The following is an 18,220-nucleotide window of genomic DNA, read 5'->3' on the forward strand; positions in this document are numbered from 1 at the left end:
TAAATATTTTCCTAAGCCATACTTTCAGAACTGGGTTCATCGTGGGTTACATCACAATCGTAATCAATGGCAAGTCAGAAACACATGACTTGTTAAGCATATTTTTTTTTTACTTTGCAGAGTTCATGCTCAGAAAATAAATTAAAATATTAAATAAAAATAAAGTGATGTCCTATATTATGGTGGAGGTTTACAAAAAGAGATAACAGAAACAGTAAAAAATTTAATTTCACTTACCTAGCGATGATAGTTGTTAACCAAAAGATTTCCATCCTTTTTCCAATTAGATATATTTATGTCTATGCAAAATTTTAATAACAGAATTGGTATCCAATTTTTTTTGGTCATCTGTGTTTTCATCTAGTGTTTCTGTCACTAAATGTTGTTCTAAATATGAATAATGGCTATAAGTACTATTAAATATAGTTTATTCTCAGCTTTAGGAATGTTTTTTAAGACTTTGCCCATGAAACATCTTTAAAATTTGGTCCTAATAACAGTAGTGTGTTTTAAACCACTTAAAAATGATTGATTAGGTTTTATGTCAGATTTAACATCCCCCGGCCCAGGATGTTAGATTAAAATTTTCATTCAAACACTGCTTCTCCAGAAAATCTACATTAATAGGCCCAAGTTGTTAGAGAATCAAAAGACAGCCTCAGAAGCACCTCTGAATCGCTGAAGGCCATGGACATACTCAGACCATGACCTTGCTCTTGCTCTTGGCTGGCTGGGAATTTTGTGTTGAAGTAGCTGTGACTTCACTGAGATGGAGTCTCTGCCCTCCTTGGTTTTTACAGCTGGTTTCATGGTGAAAAAATCAGCCTCGGATGCCTCCATCTCCTCGGGCACCCACGGGCAGTACTCGATTTTGCAGATGGCAAAACTCCTGCCGGGAGCCCCTCAGCAAGCGGTGAGTTCTCCTTTCTCAGATCAGAGCGAAACGGGCCAGCTTCTCAAACCCATGAGATCTGCCCCGTGGTCCATGCATAGCCCCTCACATCATGCCGGGTCACCTCTTTCCAGTGAATACATAGATTTCTGTCTCTAACTCTCTACCTATCCACCACTTACCCCCCCAAACCCTATAACTTACTACCAGGTCCTTTATAGGGGTTTTTAATGATCGTCCAGAGTATGAGAGAGAAAATCACATTTGAAGAAAACTCCCAAGCGCCCCTTCATGGAGGGACTGTTGGTTTCCAGACATACCTGCTTCTCTCCCTTTCGGCGCTTGCGTTTGACCTTGGCGTATAGAGCAGGGGCTGGTAGAAGGGGAAATATGAGAAGTTCAGGTCAGTTGTCTTGAGAGAAGAGAGTAAAAAGAGATCTAAATAATGCAGTAGAGATGCTGGTAATAGTAACAATAGGGTTTTAGAGGCGGGCATTCTAGAGGGTAGCACTGAGCTCTAAAGAAGACTGTGGGTGAAGGTCAATGGGCTAGAGGTGAGGAAGGAGGGAGGTGCCATTGGGGGCCGGGTGGAAGGGACAGTGAGGAGAGCTGGGCCAGCTGATGGCCATGGTCATGCTCACAGCAGGGGCAGGAGGCTGACCTGACCTCGGTGGTTTACAGTGGTGAAGGCAGGTCCTCAAAGGCGACCCAGAGGTGGAGGTTAAGAGGTAGAACAGTGAAGAAGTAGAATCAGCACTTTTGAGAAACATCTGGAAAGTGCTGAGTGACTCACTGGACCTTGGAAGGAGTGACTTCTGACTTTCTTGCTTTTTCACCTGGTTGTCGAAATAAAGATAGAGGATGGTTGGTCCGCATTGCATAGTCCTAGAACCACCCGGATGGGGAGACCAGCGTCATCTAGATGTTACTGCATCCCTCCCCTCGGGTATTCGCATGCTCCGAGGGAAAGAGCCTTGAAGGATGCAGTTTAGATGGGAGCTGTGCCTTCATCGCTGATGGAGCTCTTTCAACCTCACGCTCACATATGGATCCGTGGGCAGAGGTCTCACAGGGTGAGGCTGTTTTCCCACTTGTGCTAATATGTATTTCTTCCTGATTTTTGTCCTCAAGCCCAAAGCAAGGACTGGGATAAGTAAGCCTTATAATGTCAAGCAGATCAAAACAACCAACGCTCAGGAGGCTGAAGCAGCCATCCGATGTCTCCTGGAAGCCAGAGGAGGTAGGTGTTCCCCCAGGGCTCCTTCGAGATTCTGCTTTTCTCCTCATATTCTTGCCAAAAGGGGCCTAGAAAAGAACAGAACTCTTTTTCTGGAGGCAGTATTCAGTAAAAATACCCTTTAGCAACATTTTATAAAATTCATCTACGAAGATTTATCGTCCATTTAGAACTTATATTTAAAATTCAGTAAGTATCAATAGATAAAAACAATCCCAAGATTATTAAGGAGCACTTAAGGGAGAGACAGAAATAAACGAAAATGAGTTTTAGAAGAGGTTCATGCTGGAGGCACTAACTTATCCTGCTGGCTCTGTAGAAAGAGATGGTTAAGTAGGCGTTCTCCTTCAGGCAAAACATCTCGTTTTTTAATTACCAGCATCCCTAGATTCTTCACTGGCAGGCAGGGACCTCTTCTCTGCATACTGCCTGTTCATTTTTTGTTGCTGTCACTTCATCTAACCCTTGTTAACCATGTTTTAACTTAGAATCTCCCCTATGCATTCAGAATCACTGGTAACTAGCAATTTGGGGTTTGTTTGTTTGTTTTGACTTTATACTAGACTCTCTTTTGAAGGAGGCAAAGTATGCCCGCTGAAAAGCCAGATGCAATTACAGTTGCCTGATTTGTTTTTAGTCTGGATATTTCATTTATTTGAAATTCCCAAATAACATTTAAAGAGGGCATGGATTAAGAGGAGGAGAAACAGTGTTGCATGATAACACCATGGTTTCTCTTTTATTAAAAAAAAGAAACAAAAACTCATTGTATGGATGAAACAGTCCATCAGCTGATGGACTCTCTTCCACCCAGCCCCCAGTGGCACCTCCCTCCTTCCTCACCTCTAGCCCATTGACCTTCACCCACAGTCTTCTTTAGAGCTCAGTGCCACCCTCTAGAATGCCCGCCTCTAAAATCCGATTGCTGTGATTACCAGCATCCCTGCTGCTTTGTTTAGGCCCCACTAGGTCTCTTTATGGCACCCCACTCCAGTACTGTTGCCTGGAAAATCCCATGGACGGAGGAGCCTGGTAGGCTGCAGTCCATGGGGTCGCTAAGAGTCAGACACGACTGAGAGACTTCCCTTTCACTTTTCACTTTCATGCATTGGAGAAGGAAATGGCAACCCACTCTAGTACTCTTGCCTGGAGAATCCCAGGGATGGGGGAGCCTGGTGGGCTTCCATCTATGGGGTTGCACAGAGTCGGACATGACTGAAGCGACTCAGCAGCAGCAGCAGCAGGTCTCTTTATAGCCTCTTCTCTCAAGACAACTGACCTGAACTTCTCATACTTACCCCTTCTGTCAGCCCCTGCTCTATACACCAAGGTCAAATGGATAAAGTGGAGCATATCCATCCCATGGAATATTATTCAGCTGTAAAAAAGAATAGAGTGCTAACATATGCTCTGTCATGGGTGAATCATGAAAATACTGTGCTGAGTGAAAGAAAACGGACCCAAAAGGCCATGTGTTGTATGATTCCATTGATGTGAACTGTCCAGAAGAGTCAGATCTATACAGAGAGAAAATTATAGTGGTTTTCAGGAGCGAGAGGAGAGGAGGGACTGGGCAGTGACTCCCGTGGAAATGTGTGGGGTCTCTTTTTGAGGTGATGAAGACGTTCTGGGAACCATATGGTGATGGTTGTACAACTTTGTGACTATAACCACCAAAATATAATCGTTAAAAAAGGGTAAATTTTATGGTATGTTAATTAGATTACAGTCAAGGGTTTTTTTTCCTAAGTCTGTATAGACGTGGAGAGTGGGAGAGGTTTGAGGTTTGAACTCTACCCTGCGCCGCAACTTAATATTTTCCTTCTCATGGGCCCTGCTAAGATTTCAAGGCGTTCTACCATCATCTCCCCTGAGCAACACGGGTACACATTAAACTTTGCACCTAATCTTAGGGTCTCACTGATTCTCCCCTACACAGACCCCATCCCTGTTGAGAAGGTGAGCGTGAGGAGCTGGGGTCAAACCTAGCTGGTTGGTCCTGACAACCCTCAGAGATTTAGATCAAAGAGAAATACATTGCATTATCCTTTGAATAATGCCTTGTCCTTTATGCCTCTGCTGTGCCATTCCATGCTTCAGGCATCCCAGGAGAAGCCCTAAATGCTCCAGCCTTGAGGGACCAAGAATCTTCCAAACCAGAGCCCACCGTGGGGGTGGCGCCTCTTCTGCCCCGTCGGCCTGCCCCCAGGGTTCCTGCCATCAAGAAGCCAACCCTAAGGAGGACGGGAAAGGTAAGAACCTGTCATGTAAGCCCGTTGCTCCTGGGCTGCTCAGATGTCTCCTTAGATAAGAATTATGTCTCCGATGAGCCTGGTCTCTTTATACATGTTCACGACTCCCAGCCACGGCCCCATCTTTGAGGAGCATGCCCAGCAATTGCTTTCTCCCTCTCATCCCTGCTGCTTCTTAGCTCTCGCTGAGCAGAAACATTGGGAATTTCTCACCAAGACAGGAACAGTTTGGAGGCATCACTGTGTCCAAATGTTCCATTTCTGTTCCCAAACCAAGCCAGCGTGGGACGCTGTATTCCACGTGTCCCAGTAATTCCCATTTGTGTGTGAGGTCTGTGTCCTATGCCCACGGTTCACGTGTACAGATCTTATAGCATTAGAAAAACAGTCACCGGTCTCCAGATGGGCCTTGTTTGACAAGCGCTGGAGGCGCGACAGCTTTTCTTGCCACTTTTCTTGCAGATTGTTTTCTGCTCTCGCTCTCAAGCTTCTCAGCCTTGCTTGCTGCTTCAGAGACATGAGTTTGTCAGGACAGTAGCAGCCCAAAGACTGGCACCTCTAGAGACATCTGGATCTTCCGTTTGAGCTCAGTGTGCCAGTCACGGACATTCGGTAATCCTTGGCTGGTCGTTACAGAATGGCTGCTTGTCCACCTGGAGAAAGTGTGAGCGTGGCTTGGGCGCCTGGTTCTTCCAGAGCCGGCTTTGTGTTTTCTGGGTTGCTCTGCTGTTCCACGTCTGCTCATTCATCCGCCCATTTTCCACGCCTCCTTGCACTTACAGACCTCGTTCCTCAGCCTCTTCTCTGTTCTCACTTTGTCTTTTCAAGGCCAGAGGTAGAAATGGGTTCGTTTTCCTCACCAGCTGCACAGGAGCTGCAATAAAAGGCTGTCAGAGAACAGGTTGTTTATTGCAGCTGGTTTATCTAAAGAACCAGTGGCAATACTGAAATGCTGATGTTTAAACTACCCACAGCCATGTCTGTACAAAAGCTCCCTCTGGTCTCATGCAGTTGTTTCCTTTGTGGTCCGTTTGAATCAGAACCGAGGAAGGGAAGTTCCTGTGTGAAATTTGCCATTCTTCTGTATTTAAATAGCAAAGATTCAAGGAGCCAGTATACCCTACAATGAGTCCTTCAATTAGCTTAACACTGACATAAGCTACTTCACTGAATCATCAAAGCTGCAGCCTCCAGAAAGAATTTTCAGAGAGGTTCACTGTTTAATAAAGGAAGACTATAATCCTGTTTCCTAGGTAACAGAGAAACTTGTTTCAGATTATTCCCTGTGGTGGGTTTAAAGCTTCCACTCATATTTCATTGGACCAGCTGTTCCTCCTTGATACCTGTGCTCTCCCATGCTCTTTCGTGCCTGATGACACCCCCGCATCCCAGACATTCTCAAATCTTGAATTTGCTAGAATGTCCACGTGGTCCCATCTTGCGTGTGCTGATCGATTCCCAGTTCCCCAAGCAGGCTGCTTATTGACGCTCTTTGTCGTACCTTTTCTCAGCCCGCATCACCGGAAGAACAGCTTGGGCATCAGGCCGTCCATTTTACAATTGAGCCCCCGGAGTTGAGCCCTGACACCCCTCCACTAGCAACAGTCCCTCCGGTTCCCAAACCGAGAACCCTTCAGCCGCGGAAAGGTGCCGCCAGGAAGGCCACTTCGGACGAGGCCCCGCCCACAACCCACCCGCCCACTCCGGAGGCCCCGCCCACGGCCACCCCGCCCACTCCGGAGGCCCCGCCCCTCGTGCCGCAGGTGCCCCCACGCAGGAAGAAGTCCGCGCCGGCAGCCTTCCACCTGCAGGCGCTGCAGAGCAGCTGCCAGCTTCTCCAGGGGCTCCCCTGCAGCGACGGTCCCCCCACAGCCCCACCTGCCGAGGGTGGGCTCTCTCCACAGCCGGCTTTCCTGGGCGTTTCATCATCACCTGCAAGCCCCGAGGCTGATGGCACCACGGACAGAAAATCGGTGGGTGCCCCCCTTCTCGGTGACTATCAGGATCCCTTCTGGAGCCTACTCCACCACCCTAACCTGTTGAATGATTCCTGGCTTTCCAAGAGCTCCGATCCCCCGGATTCGGGGACCGGGAACTTCGGAAGGGTGCACTCAGCCCCTTTGCAAGTCAGTGCCTCACCAGCCCCGGAGCCGCCCCCGGAGCACAGACCAAAAGACTTTGGTCCCTGGATGACAATCAGTGACAAGGACAAGAGAACGGTGCTGCAGGTGTTTGACCCACTGGCGAAAACCTGAAGGGGAAACCCACGGCCGCTCCCCCGCAGGATGCCTGCCTTCTCCCCTTGGCTCCACTTTACAGGGGGGAGGCCCACTGCCCTTAACCCCACGTGGAAAGAGACATTAGTTAAAGGCACACTGAAAAAACATGGGTACTCCTGTGTAGTTTACAAAACTTGTGTCTCTTCCTCAATACCATTATTATTCAGCCACCAAGATATGTTTTATTGCAGACTTGTGCATGTTATGTCTCCTCTCAGGGTATGAGAAACCTCTGGGTAGATTCAGCCTGTGGATTTTAGGAAAGGAAACCTAGCCCATAATGCCCAGGAAGCTCCTTCCCACTGAATTTTAAATGATTGTTTAATTTATGTGTGTATGTGGTGTAATTTTTAGAAAAATATTGTTTGCGGTTTACAGATTTGGAATAACTTTTTGGTGACCCACTGAAGGTTGATGCATACAAGCTTACACTAGAAGGTGGTTGGGACCATTGAGAGCTGGACCTGGTCAACACCAGGTTAAAAAAAAAAATATCAGAGTAGGAAGCAGCAAATAGGTCCACCAAAAGACAAGACTGTACATTCCCAGCAGCCCTTGTGTTTATTTACGTATGTGTATATTAACCATGATGGTGTGCAAGTCTTAGGGGAGATGGTGGCATTCCCTGCTACGATTCTGGATCATATACCATTAGCTTCACCGGAGTTCCAGCTGGCTAGAGCCTCCTGTACCATGTCTTAGACTTTGCATGTCCCATAAATTGCTGCAGTCCTAAGCTCTGGTGTGCTACCCATTGTTCACACTCTATTCCCTATTGAATAAAACCTCATGGACTTCTTTTCCCCCTTACATTCCATACCCGGTATAAGCACAGACTGTGGAAACTCATACCAGCACATAATCCTGAGTCTCATTGTTACAATTTGAAGAATATTTGTTTTAGTCTGGCCTACTTGACTGTGGTTTTAGGAAAGAAAATACCACATGTCCCCAAGTATAAGAAACCCCAGGATATCCTGAGTTAACTTATCATCTACATTTTATTAAGGTTTTTCCCCCTATACATTTCCAGCACCACCTCTTAACTATTCAGTTCAGTTCAGTTCAGTTCAGTCGCTTGGGCACGTCCGACTCTGTGACCCCATGGACTGCAGCACACCAGGCTTCCCTGTCCATTCCCAACTCCTGAAGCTTGCTTAAACTCATGTCCATTGAGTCGGTGATGCCGTCCAACCATCTCATCCTCTGTCGCCCCCTTCTCCTCCTGCCTTCAATCTTTCCTCTCAACTATTCAGTCATCTAGAAAGACGTTGCCATGCTGCTTTACATTTCTAAAAGAATGTTAGGAGGCCTGGAAGTCTTTGGGAACAGACTTCATAATTTTGCTGGTAAGAAATTGGCAAGATCGTAGTGTGCCACATAGCATGTTTAGGCATCTTTCATGTCATAGAAGGAGAAGGCAATGGCAACCCACTCCAGTACTCTCGCCTGGAAAATCCCATGGACAGAGGAGCCTGGAAGGCTGCAGTCCATGGGGTCGCTAAGAGTCGGACATGACTGAGTGACTTCACTTTGACTTTTCCTTTCATTCATTGGAGAAGGAAATGGCAACCCACTCCAGTGTTCTTGCCTGGAGAATCCCAGGGACGGGGGAGCCTGGTGGGCTGCAGTCTATGGGGTCGCACAGAGTCGGACACGACTGAAGCGACTCAGCAGCAGCAGCAGCAGCAGCAGCAGCAGCAGCAGCATGTCATAGAATCAAACCTCAATGGACCAGGGAATCCCTGTATTCAGAGCTAATGGTTTTGCTGCTGTTGTTGCAGTAATCATCTTGCCAGGGGAAATGCCACTCTCCTAATTAAACCTCTGGGGTTTCAGAATTAATTCTCATCACCACTATCAAGATACAGTACAGATTATTTTAGTGTGGCACTCAAGACTATATCAAAGCTATATCTCATTTCACCTGAAAACTAAGAAAAAGATACTAGTGAGCCATGGAGATAAACAGATAATATGAGTAGTTAACTCGGTCATAAAAAATGGTGTTTTTAGTCTTAGCTGATTAGGACACCTTCTCTAGCACTTACCTCCTTTATATCATTTTTACGTCTCTAAGAAATGAAAGAAATAAATATGATCGTTGAAAGAGTTGGGACGAGAGAGGCTGCAAGATGGGGGATAGGCTTTGGAAAGGTAAATAAATCATTTCCAGGATTCACATTGCTTTTAAAGGGTACAGTTGAGAATGGAATCAAAGATTTCTTAATTCAAACACTGTTTTCTCTATAACCTCTTTCCTGCTAAAAAGGAGGTGAATTTGAAGGCATATCTGTGTATCAAGTCAGAAAAAGCATGGGTGGGGGGCAGTAATCACCACAAAAGTCACTTCTAGGGCTTAATTTTCAGGTTTCTTCTTTGTTCTAGGCAGCAAATAGCCAATAAACGGTACTGAGAACAGAACTTCATTTAACCTAGGTGTTCATCACACATACAGTACTTAAAGAATCTGACAATAAGCATTAACACAATTGTGTTGAGGCAGGTCAAAGGAAAAGTTACAAGTAGTTTAACATGAAGAAGTGAATACTGTTTGATCATGGCTGTTCAGATTTAATGAACAACAGAGACTGGGTTTTGAGTTGATAATATGTAAGGTTCTCACATTAACATTCTCTTAAAAAGGGACAACTGGAATTGTCTTATTTTTTAAATCATTGCTTAACAGTTGGTATCTTTCCTAGGCTGGCAGTGGAGTTGGTTGAATAATCTTGACAGTGAGCAGCTGGCATCCCGGGGATTTCATTCTGGGGTTTTTATTTTAATCTTTCCTTGATGCTCCCACACCAGCCTTTTTATTGTGCCCTTGCAGTTTATTTCACTACTGTTCTGTAAGGTATTACCATTCACCACAGAGTATTTTTAGGCACAGACTTTATAATTTGGCATTGAACCCAATTAAATTCCTTTTTACAACATAATCTTCCCAGACTTCTTGCCTATTTAAAAAAAATTGTTGCAGTAAATTACTGAAGCTGGGACACCTGCCCAAGCGACTCCTATAAACGTTTAAAGTTGTTGAAGTTCAAGACGCTTAAAATTCTCCTGACCTGTGTATAAGTAATAAGCAAGGTAACGTATAAAAACATTTCTTTTGTAATAAAGTAATTATATGAAAAAGGAAAGCTGCAAAAATTGCTTACTGAATCTTACTGGATGACTAGCAATGAACAAAAATTGTTTATTTGAAGTGATAATTTGTACCGAAATTGTAAAAAACACCTATTAAATGTTTTGTCTTTTTTTTTTTTTTTAAAGAAAATGTTTGGCTTTGTTCTTTTCAGATATGAGGAGAAGCTTGGGATATCTTCAGCCAGCGTTTTATTCTGGCTGAAATGTGATTATTAGCTATTCTTCCGAGTTTCTGTTTCTTTTCTCAACCATCAAACTAAGTTGAAGCAGCATAAAAGTAATAGCTTGGTTAAGAATTTACAAGTTGAATGCTGCTGGCTGGGCTTACTGCCAGAACATTAATAACTTTATGCTGTAATGTTGAGAGATGCTAAGATTCATGTTCTATAGGATCTTATAGCAAACTCAGATTGCTGAAGTGATTTGAGTCCATTATTGCATGGAGACAGGTGAAAGGAGTCTTCTGGTTCTGTCTAGGTTTGTTTTTAGCTCACTAATACACGAAATTTAGGTCATAAATGTTCTCTGATGCCTTTCAGGAATAAGAATATACTGACAATCTCCACGTATTAAAGATGCTTAGTCCTTCGTGACCAGTAAGTACTGTATTGAATTAATTTAATCTGAGTGCCTGGGACTTGGATGGGAAGAAGGAAACAACCTGTTAAGGTACCTTCTTTACCCTAGGTTGCAGACTGAAACTCATTCTCATACAAGGCATGCTGTTTGCACCTGTATAATCAGCTCTGTCTCCATGAGATAGGAGAATACAAATGAGAGAAGGATTAACTGTGAGCAGAGGGCCAGGGGAGATTTGACAGAATGTGGATTAAGAATTTGATATGTAGCAAAGTAGATTTCTGTACATGGAAAGAATGAGCAAATGGGAAAGACTGTCAGAGCACCTGAAATGACAGTTTAGGATTTTATTCTATTCTTAGGATTTTTATCTATTTATGTAGATACTAGAAGTAGCAGGCAGCAGAAATACCTAAATAAATCTGAGTGTTGGCATGCTTAAGATTACAGGCTTTGCCTGGGCTAATAGCAGTGCTTCAAAGCATCTGGAACATCATTTATAAATGGTGTGAGGTAGGGGGTCCGATATGCTCCTGAGAGGTAGTTACCCTGTGCCATTTATTAAATATATGCCATTTGTTAAATAACCATCACTTTCAATTTCTAAATTGGGCTTCTCAAGGTGTTATCCAATTTTGTTGACATTTTCAAAGAACAGCATTGGTATTTATATTTCCTATTGTTTATTTTTATTTTATGTTAGTTTTTAAAACATTTAATGAATTTTAACTTAAAATCTTTCATTTGCACCCTTTTCTGGTTTTGTTATTTTCCTAATTTCTTAAAGCTCATACTGGGTTTCATTATTTTCAGTCTTGCTTAACAATAAAGACATTTAAAGTTATATATTTTACCCTGATTGTAGCTTTAAATGCACCCTACACATATGGGCATGAAAGAGTCTCATTTTCATTAATTTCTAGATTGCAATTTGCCTTTTTTTTTTTAAAAGAATTACGCTTCCTTTATTTTTTATGTATGGCTGTTCTGGGTCTGTGCTGCTATGCAGGCTTTTTTTCTAGTTGTGGAAAGCAGGGGCTGCTCTCTGGTTGTGGCTTGTGGATTTCTGTTTGCAGGAGCTTCTGTTGTTGTGGCTCGCAGGCTCTGGGCACACGGGCTTCACTCCCTGAGGCACATGGGCTCAGCAATGTGGCTCCCAGGCTCCAGAACACAGGCTTAATAGTTGTGGTGCATGGGCTTAGTTGCTCCATCTTTCCAACCCAAGGATCAAACCCACATCTCTTGCATTGGCAGGTGGATTCTTTACCACTGAGCCACCAGAGAAGCCCTGTAATTTGCTTTTATTTTCTCTTTGGTTCAAGGGAGACTGTGCAGTTTTCCAGTAGTTAAGAGTTTGTTTGGCACTGTAAAATTGTTTCCTCCTAATAAGCTGAAACTCCAGTACTTTGGCCACCTCATGCGACGAGTTGACTCATTGGAAAAGACTCTGATGCTGGGAGGGATTGGGGGCAGGAGGAGAAGGGGACGACAGAGGATGGGATGGCTGGATGGCATCACCGACTCGATGGATGTGGGTTTGGGTGAACTCTGGGAGTTGGTGATGGACAGGGAGGCCTGGCGTGCTGTGATTCATGGGGTCACAAAGAGTCAGATACGACTGAGCAACTTAACTGAACTCAACTGACTGAATTTTACTGGATTATGACCTGAGAATATGGCCTAGATAAACATCTACTGTATGTCATTGTATATGCATGCACGTGTGCTCCGTCATGCTGATTCTTTGTAACCCCGAAGACTGCAGCCTGCCGGGCTCCTCTGTCCATGGAATTTTCCAGGCAAAAATACTGGAGTGGGTTGCCATTTCCTGCTCCAGGATATCTTTCCCATTCACAGATCAACCCCTCATCTCTTGCATTGGCAGGCGAATTCTTTACCACTGAGCCACCTGGGAAGCCCATGTCAGTGTTAAGTATCAAGCTTAATTTACCCGAAATTAATCTAAGAGGATGGAACTAGAAGAACTGATTAACAATATTCCCTGAGCTCCTCCAGGTTTGAACATGTTGGTCCATTACTTTGGTACCCATGTCAAGGGCAATTCAACTGAACACAATTCTTTCCAACATCACTCTTTTCTAACATGAGGGCATTTTATTGTTTTTTGGATTTTTGTTTGCATCTTAAAATGCAGTGTTTTCATTCCTCTTTTTTTTTTTTTTTTGTATGCCAGGATTTGGTCAATAACCAAACTTGCCAAAAACCACATCTATGTCCCTATTCTCTGAGTTTATGTTGACTGTGTCTATTACCTTGTAGTTAAATGGTGACTTAACTGTTATCTTCTAATTAATTTTCCTTCTGCATTCATTGTGGTTCTGCAACCGTTAAGCAAAACCTCTATTAAGAAGAGGATTTTTATCTGTGTCTCTCCCGTTCTTTAATGTGGTTTCTGCTGTATCCTGTAATTGTCTTGATTGGGTTTCCAATTTGTTTCTCAATCTCTTTTTCCCTTGTTCATCATTCTTTGTATTCTTCAAGGATTACATTTCCTTTTATAATGGAATCTTCAGCCATTAGTATATATAAAACTTGGTTTGCTTTCTTATGTTAAGTATCATGCCATTTCATTTTATGTATAATAAACTTCATCCAGACAAACTTGCCCTGCTAAATGGAGGGTGAACTCTCCCCCACCTTATCGGAAGCTGCTTCCCGTTTATCCCTGCTTGATTACTGCTCATCCCCTCTTCCTTTATCTGAGTGTGGGAAGGGGCAAGGGTTACCCCCATAGCACCCCTGGGGAGAGCTTTGTACTATCTTTGTTTAAAGATCTGGCCTCTCCCACTTCTTTTGAGGATTTCTGGCCTCTCCCACTTCTTTTGAGGATTTGTTAATGGCTATCCTGGGATTCACTTCCCCTGGACTCTTATCCTCTGTCCCATGTTGTCGTCGTCCAGTCGCTCAGTCGTGTCTGACTCTTTGCAACCCCATGGACTGCAGCTCGGCAGGCTTCCCTATTTTTCATCATCTCCTGGAGTTTGCTCAGACTCATCTCCACTGAGTCAGTGATGCCATCCAACCATCTCATCCTCTGTCGTCCCCTTCTCCTCCTGCCTTCAATCTTTCCCAGCATCAGGGTCTTTTCCAATGAGTGAGCTCTTAGCATCAGGTGGCCAAAGTATTGGAACTTACCAGTCCCATAAGGGCTTCAGAAAACAAAGCCTGGCTGATTCTGCCTCCCCCATCGCCCACGTTTACATGTCCAATTATAGAGGCTTCCAACCTCAAGGTTTATTCCTTAACTTTGCTTAAGACCACCTTCCTCTTTTTTTCTACAAAATAGAGAACTGTTATCACAGTTCTCAAGACTGTATTAATCTTGAGGTCAACTTTCTTCCCTAATATCACTTATTTTTTCCTAGCTACCATTTTTCAAAGTTAATGACAGCTTTTAGTCCTTTCATTTTTTTAGTTGCTGCTGAATTATTTTCCACTTTTCCTTTTTCTTCCCCCTCCTTTTAATGAGCTATTGAGGGACAGAAATTCTAAGATCAGCTTGGAAGTCCTAGACTACCCACTACTGTGATGTTTTGTCAGTTCTTAATGTTTTAAACGTTCTATGAAAACCCTGCAATGCACACGCATAGGTTTTAAAATAAAACCCGGGCTTAACCTTTGCTCTCACTAGCTCTGAGACTCTGGGCCAGTTTTATGACTATTTTAATGCTGAGTTTTCCTATCTCTAAAATATGGCTAAATAAAGCTACCTTGTATTCTTATATAAGGGGCTTCCCACGTGTCTTAGTGGTTAAGAAAATGCCTGCCAATAAAGGAGATGCAGGTTTAATCCTTGGGTCAGGAAGATCCCCAGAGAAGGGAATGGCTACCTACTCCAGTATTCTTGCTTGAGAAATCCCATGGACAGAGGAGTCTAACAGGCTACAGTCCATGAGGTCACAGAGTCGGACATAACTGAGCGCACATTCTTATATAAAACAACACTTGGTGCATAAGTATTCAAAACATGTTCACTGAATTACAGTTCTATTTTATCAGTAGGATGAGGACCAATTAGGCCAAATGTGAAAATCAGAATCAGAGACTGGGCAATAGAAATGGAAAAGGATTCTGGGACCCTTGGAAGAGTGAGGGCAGCATCTGATAGTAATTCTGTGTGGGGAGGAGAAGTCCACTGAAAAAGGTCCTGCTTGAATGAAAAGTAATGAACTGTCTGAAACAGAAACAGGAGAGATGGACTCGATGGAGAATAAACACTGAAATTCTTAGGAGCTTTCAAAGTGTTAATTTTTTAATTAAAAGTTAATTTATTGAACATGCTTAAATTTTTTTCATGGACATAATTTATATACCAAATGTCAATAAAAACCAAACCAAACATTAACATATTAAATATTACAAAGATGTGAAAATTCAGGAGGGTATGCCTAAAACTCAAATTTTAGGAATTAGAAGTAATTTGAGGGGCATCATAAATTATGAACCAAGTTCAAGAGACACATTACTGTATTACCGTGTGGCCTTTCTCAACAGGAAGTCTGCCAGCACCCAACACCACAGGCGTGCCCACTGAGCCGAGGGCCACGTCCTCCACTATATTCCGGCTGTTGGTGTAACCTTGGCTGAATGGCTGAGCCAGCATTGAGAAAGGGATCCTGATGCTCCACGAGCAGTCTCTTTCTGTGGCAACATTTACACGCTGGAGCACAGGGGGCTCGGTGCCCTCGACTTTTAGGGTTGACAGTGAAACCGGAAAGAAGTGACGGGGGTATAGATGAGAAGAACTAGCTTTCCATAGTCATCTGAATTGTGTTTACAGCGTGCTTTCAGGAGTCTGCTCTCTAACACACCTGTACTGTTTATTTCCTTCTGGGTGAGTCATTTAAAGCGACTTTTCACATGAGGGGAAAGGTAGTCGAAACTTCTCCTGAAATCCTCTCCCAGAGAGGACATTTAAATAAGGCTGACTGAGCTAGAACCATTTTATTGATGGTCTAAGTTTAAAACTGTTTCAAACGTGTTATGTTTTCATACGTTGTGTTCTTAAGAGTTTTTCAGGTGATGATTATTTTAAAAATATTATTGACTTAAATCTCACAAGACTGAAGTAAATCTGTGAATATCATATCCACTTCATAAAAAGAACAAACAGAAATGGTGGCTTGCCTGAGAAACTATAGTAATTCAGCAGTACACTGGATCTCTCTGCTAGACCTTATTTTTAAAGCACAGCTATAATAGCTATATCGAGATTTTATGAAGTGGAGTTTCATTCTATTACGCCACGTTAATGAACAGATGTTCCAACTGTGGTTTATCTGCCATGGTTCATGGAAAACAAACAAAACAAAAAAGAACCAAACATACCTACACCTCTACCCTGTGATCCCATTAGCTAGTTTATTGCTGACAGCTAACCAGCACATTCTCTGTAGCAGGATAATAAGATAAGTCAAGTCACTTGTTAGATTATTGCATAATTAAACAATTAGGTGTTCTTAGGGTTTATGGATGACCCCTGTCTACCTTCAGATGCTGTACTTGTTTTAGCTTTTGACTATCCCATTCTACAAATGGCCATCATTTTCAAAATGGTAAACATAAGCTTAACATGACTTAGCAATTCCACTCCTAGTATATACCCAAGAAAATGTAAAACATCTCCACAAAAAAACTTGTACATGAATGTTCACAGCAGCATTATTCATAATAGCCCCAACATGGAAAGGACCTCAATGTCCATCAACTGATGAACGGGTAAGCAAATGTGGTACATTCATGCAAGAGAATGTTATCTGCCATAAAATAACAACAAAGCACTACATATATGCATGTTATATCATGGATGAGACTTGAAAACGTTATGCTCAAGGAAAGAAGCTAGGGACTCCCACAGTAGTCCAATGGCTAAGACAATGTGCTCCCATTGCAGGGGGCCCAGGTTTGATCCCTAGTCAGGGAACTAGATCCCACATCTCAACTGAAGATGCTACATACCACAACTAAAACAAACAAACAAACAAATGTTAAAAAAGAAAGGAAGAAGACACATAAGATTCCATTCCATTCCATTGTAAGATTCCATTTATATTAAATGTCCATAATAGACAAATCCATAGAGACCAAAAGATCAGTGTTTATCAAGGGTTGGGGGCAGAGCAGAGGAAGAGTGGTTGCTGGTGAGTATGGGGTTATTTGGGGGGATGATAAAATGTTCTGCAATTACATAGTGGTCATGGTCGCACAACTGTAACTACTCCAAAAATCCATGAGCTATACATTTAAAACTGAATTTTACGGTATGTGAATTATTTTTCAATAATTATTTTTCAATTATTTTTCAAAAAGTCATCAATATTATTTCCTATTTCTCACATGCTGGAGACAATAGCACTTCCAAATGAGCAAGAAGGAAAGGTATACTTTATTTTGCTAAAATGAATCTGAGAATCTTGATACTAACTATTGCTAATACGTGTATTGGCTTAGAATAGTTTTATCTCACACTCTGATCAATAATGGATTTATTCTTCTTATCTGAGAAAAATTAAAAGTATAGGGAGCTACAGTCTGGAAGGAATTACTATAGGCTAGAACTCTTTGAAAAAGAAAAATACTTGTTCTCAGCAATATGAAAATAAAAACTTACCAGGAACTGACCCATGGATGACAAGAGGTAAAACAAAGCCAACACGTTAGACAAAGGTTTACACTGACAAAGTTTTAAAAATTTACAGCACATGGAAATCCAGACCCAAAACCGAGTCTTGAAGGTTCTAGTTCCTTCTCTCTCCACTTTAGGTTCCCTCCGAGAGGCATTTCTATGGTAAGCTGGTGATGGCTCTCCCTGCAGAAGTCATCCGTGCTGCTCCCAGCATGCGCCGGGGATGGCCACAGATGGAACAAGTCCCAGGTCACGTGCTCTGTAGCCACAGCAGCTTGCTCCCTATCACCAGGGACAACGCTGCACAAAATAAACTGACGCACAGGAAGTTTGTTTTTTTTTTTTTTAACTCAAAACAGTCCAGTCTAGCCTCCCTTCAGTCTTGATTGCCACTTTTATGTTTGTGTTTTACAGAACAGTAGTCTGTTGCCTTCGACGTACTCCAAGCCACCTGGATGCCACAATGACTATGTCTGCATGATTGAGTAGAGCTTAAAAAAAGAACAGCACGTTTCTTGCACTGTGTTCACGTATGAAAAGGGAGGAAGGCAGCTGTCAGTTTTCCAGGTCTTTGGCTAAAGCGTCACGGATGAATTGTAAGGTACGCTGGTACAAAAAAGCATCCTTTTTCTTTGGCTTACAAATGTTCAGATGGTTAACATCCACAGGAATTAGATCTCCAAGGCCTAAATCTAAAGAAAACAGAAATGTCAATAGTAAGTTTAGGTAAAAATATAAGCTGCCCCCGTCAACAGGGAAAGAGACCACCAGATGGGTAGATGTAAATGTCAAGCTGGTTGTGACAGAGATCTCTAAAAGATAAAGGAACTTAAAGTTTGACTCTAGCTAAACGGTATGTGCCTACTCATGAGAGGATGGAGTCTTAGGCAGTGCCATTATATGTCTATGCTTTTCTCATAAATTCTGTGTGTGTGCACTGCCTGCTTCCTGATCTAGCAGTGAGCTGTGCCAGAACACTGTCATCTTCAAAGCCTATACTGCAGGCTATTCCTAAGTTACCCCACACTTCTATGAACCACTTCTTTTTCTAGAGTTAATATGAGAAACTCGATAGTGAGCTCCCTTGCCCTGATGAAAAGAATGGGAACGTCTCACACAGAATCCTTTCTATGCCCAGACCCTCCATGCTCACTCTACCAGGGAAGGCGATGACATGGTGCT

General features: G+C 42.9%; 2 protein-coding genes across 6 annotated transcripts in view; one reads left to right on the forward strand and one right to left on the reverse strand.

Annotated features, from left to right (window-relative positions):
* SYNJ2 (synaptojanin 2) overlaps positions 1–8,604 on the forward strand; it is a 104,887-nt gene extending 96,283 nt beyond the window's left edge. For both annotated transcript variants that reach the window (XM_055536077.1, XM_055536078.1), the window contains 4 exons: positions 801–913; positions 2,024–2,132; positions 4,230–4,381; positions 5,893–8,604. In XM_055536077.1, the coding sequence (XP_055392052.1) occupies positions 801–913; positions 2,024–2,132; positions 4,230–4,381; positions 5,893–6,636 (1,118 nt within the window). In that variant the 3' untranslated portion in view covers positions 6,637–8,604. The remainder of the gene's footprint in view (positions 1–800; positions 914–2,023; positions 2,133–4,229; positions 4,382–5,892) is intronic.
* A 6,058-nt stretch (positions 8,605–14,662) lies between these two features.
* Positions 14,663–18,220, reverse strand: part of SERAC1 (serine active site containing 1) — a 55,756-nt gene continuing 52,198 nt past the window's right edge. For all 4 annotated transcript variants that reach the window (XM_055536082.1, XM_055536079.1, XM_055536080.1 and 1 more), the window contains one exon: positions 14,663–17,730. In XM_055536082.1, the coding sequence (XP_055392057.1) occupies positions 17,594–17,730 (137 nt within the window). In that variant the 3' untranslated portion in view covers positions 14,663–17,593. The remainder of the gene's footprint in view (positions 17,731–18,220) is intronic.

Source organism: Bubalus kerabau, chromosome 9 (assembly GCF_029407905.1).
Source record: "Bubalus kerabau isolate K-KA32 ecotype Philippines breed swamp buffalo chromosome 9, PCC_UOA_SB_1v2, whole genome shotgun sequence".
NCBI lineage: Eukaryota > Metazoa > Chordata > Mammalia > Artiodactyla > Bovidae > Bubalus > Bubalus kerabau.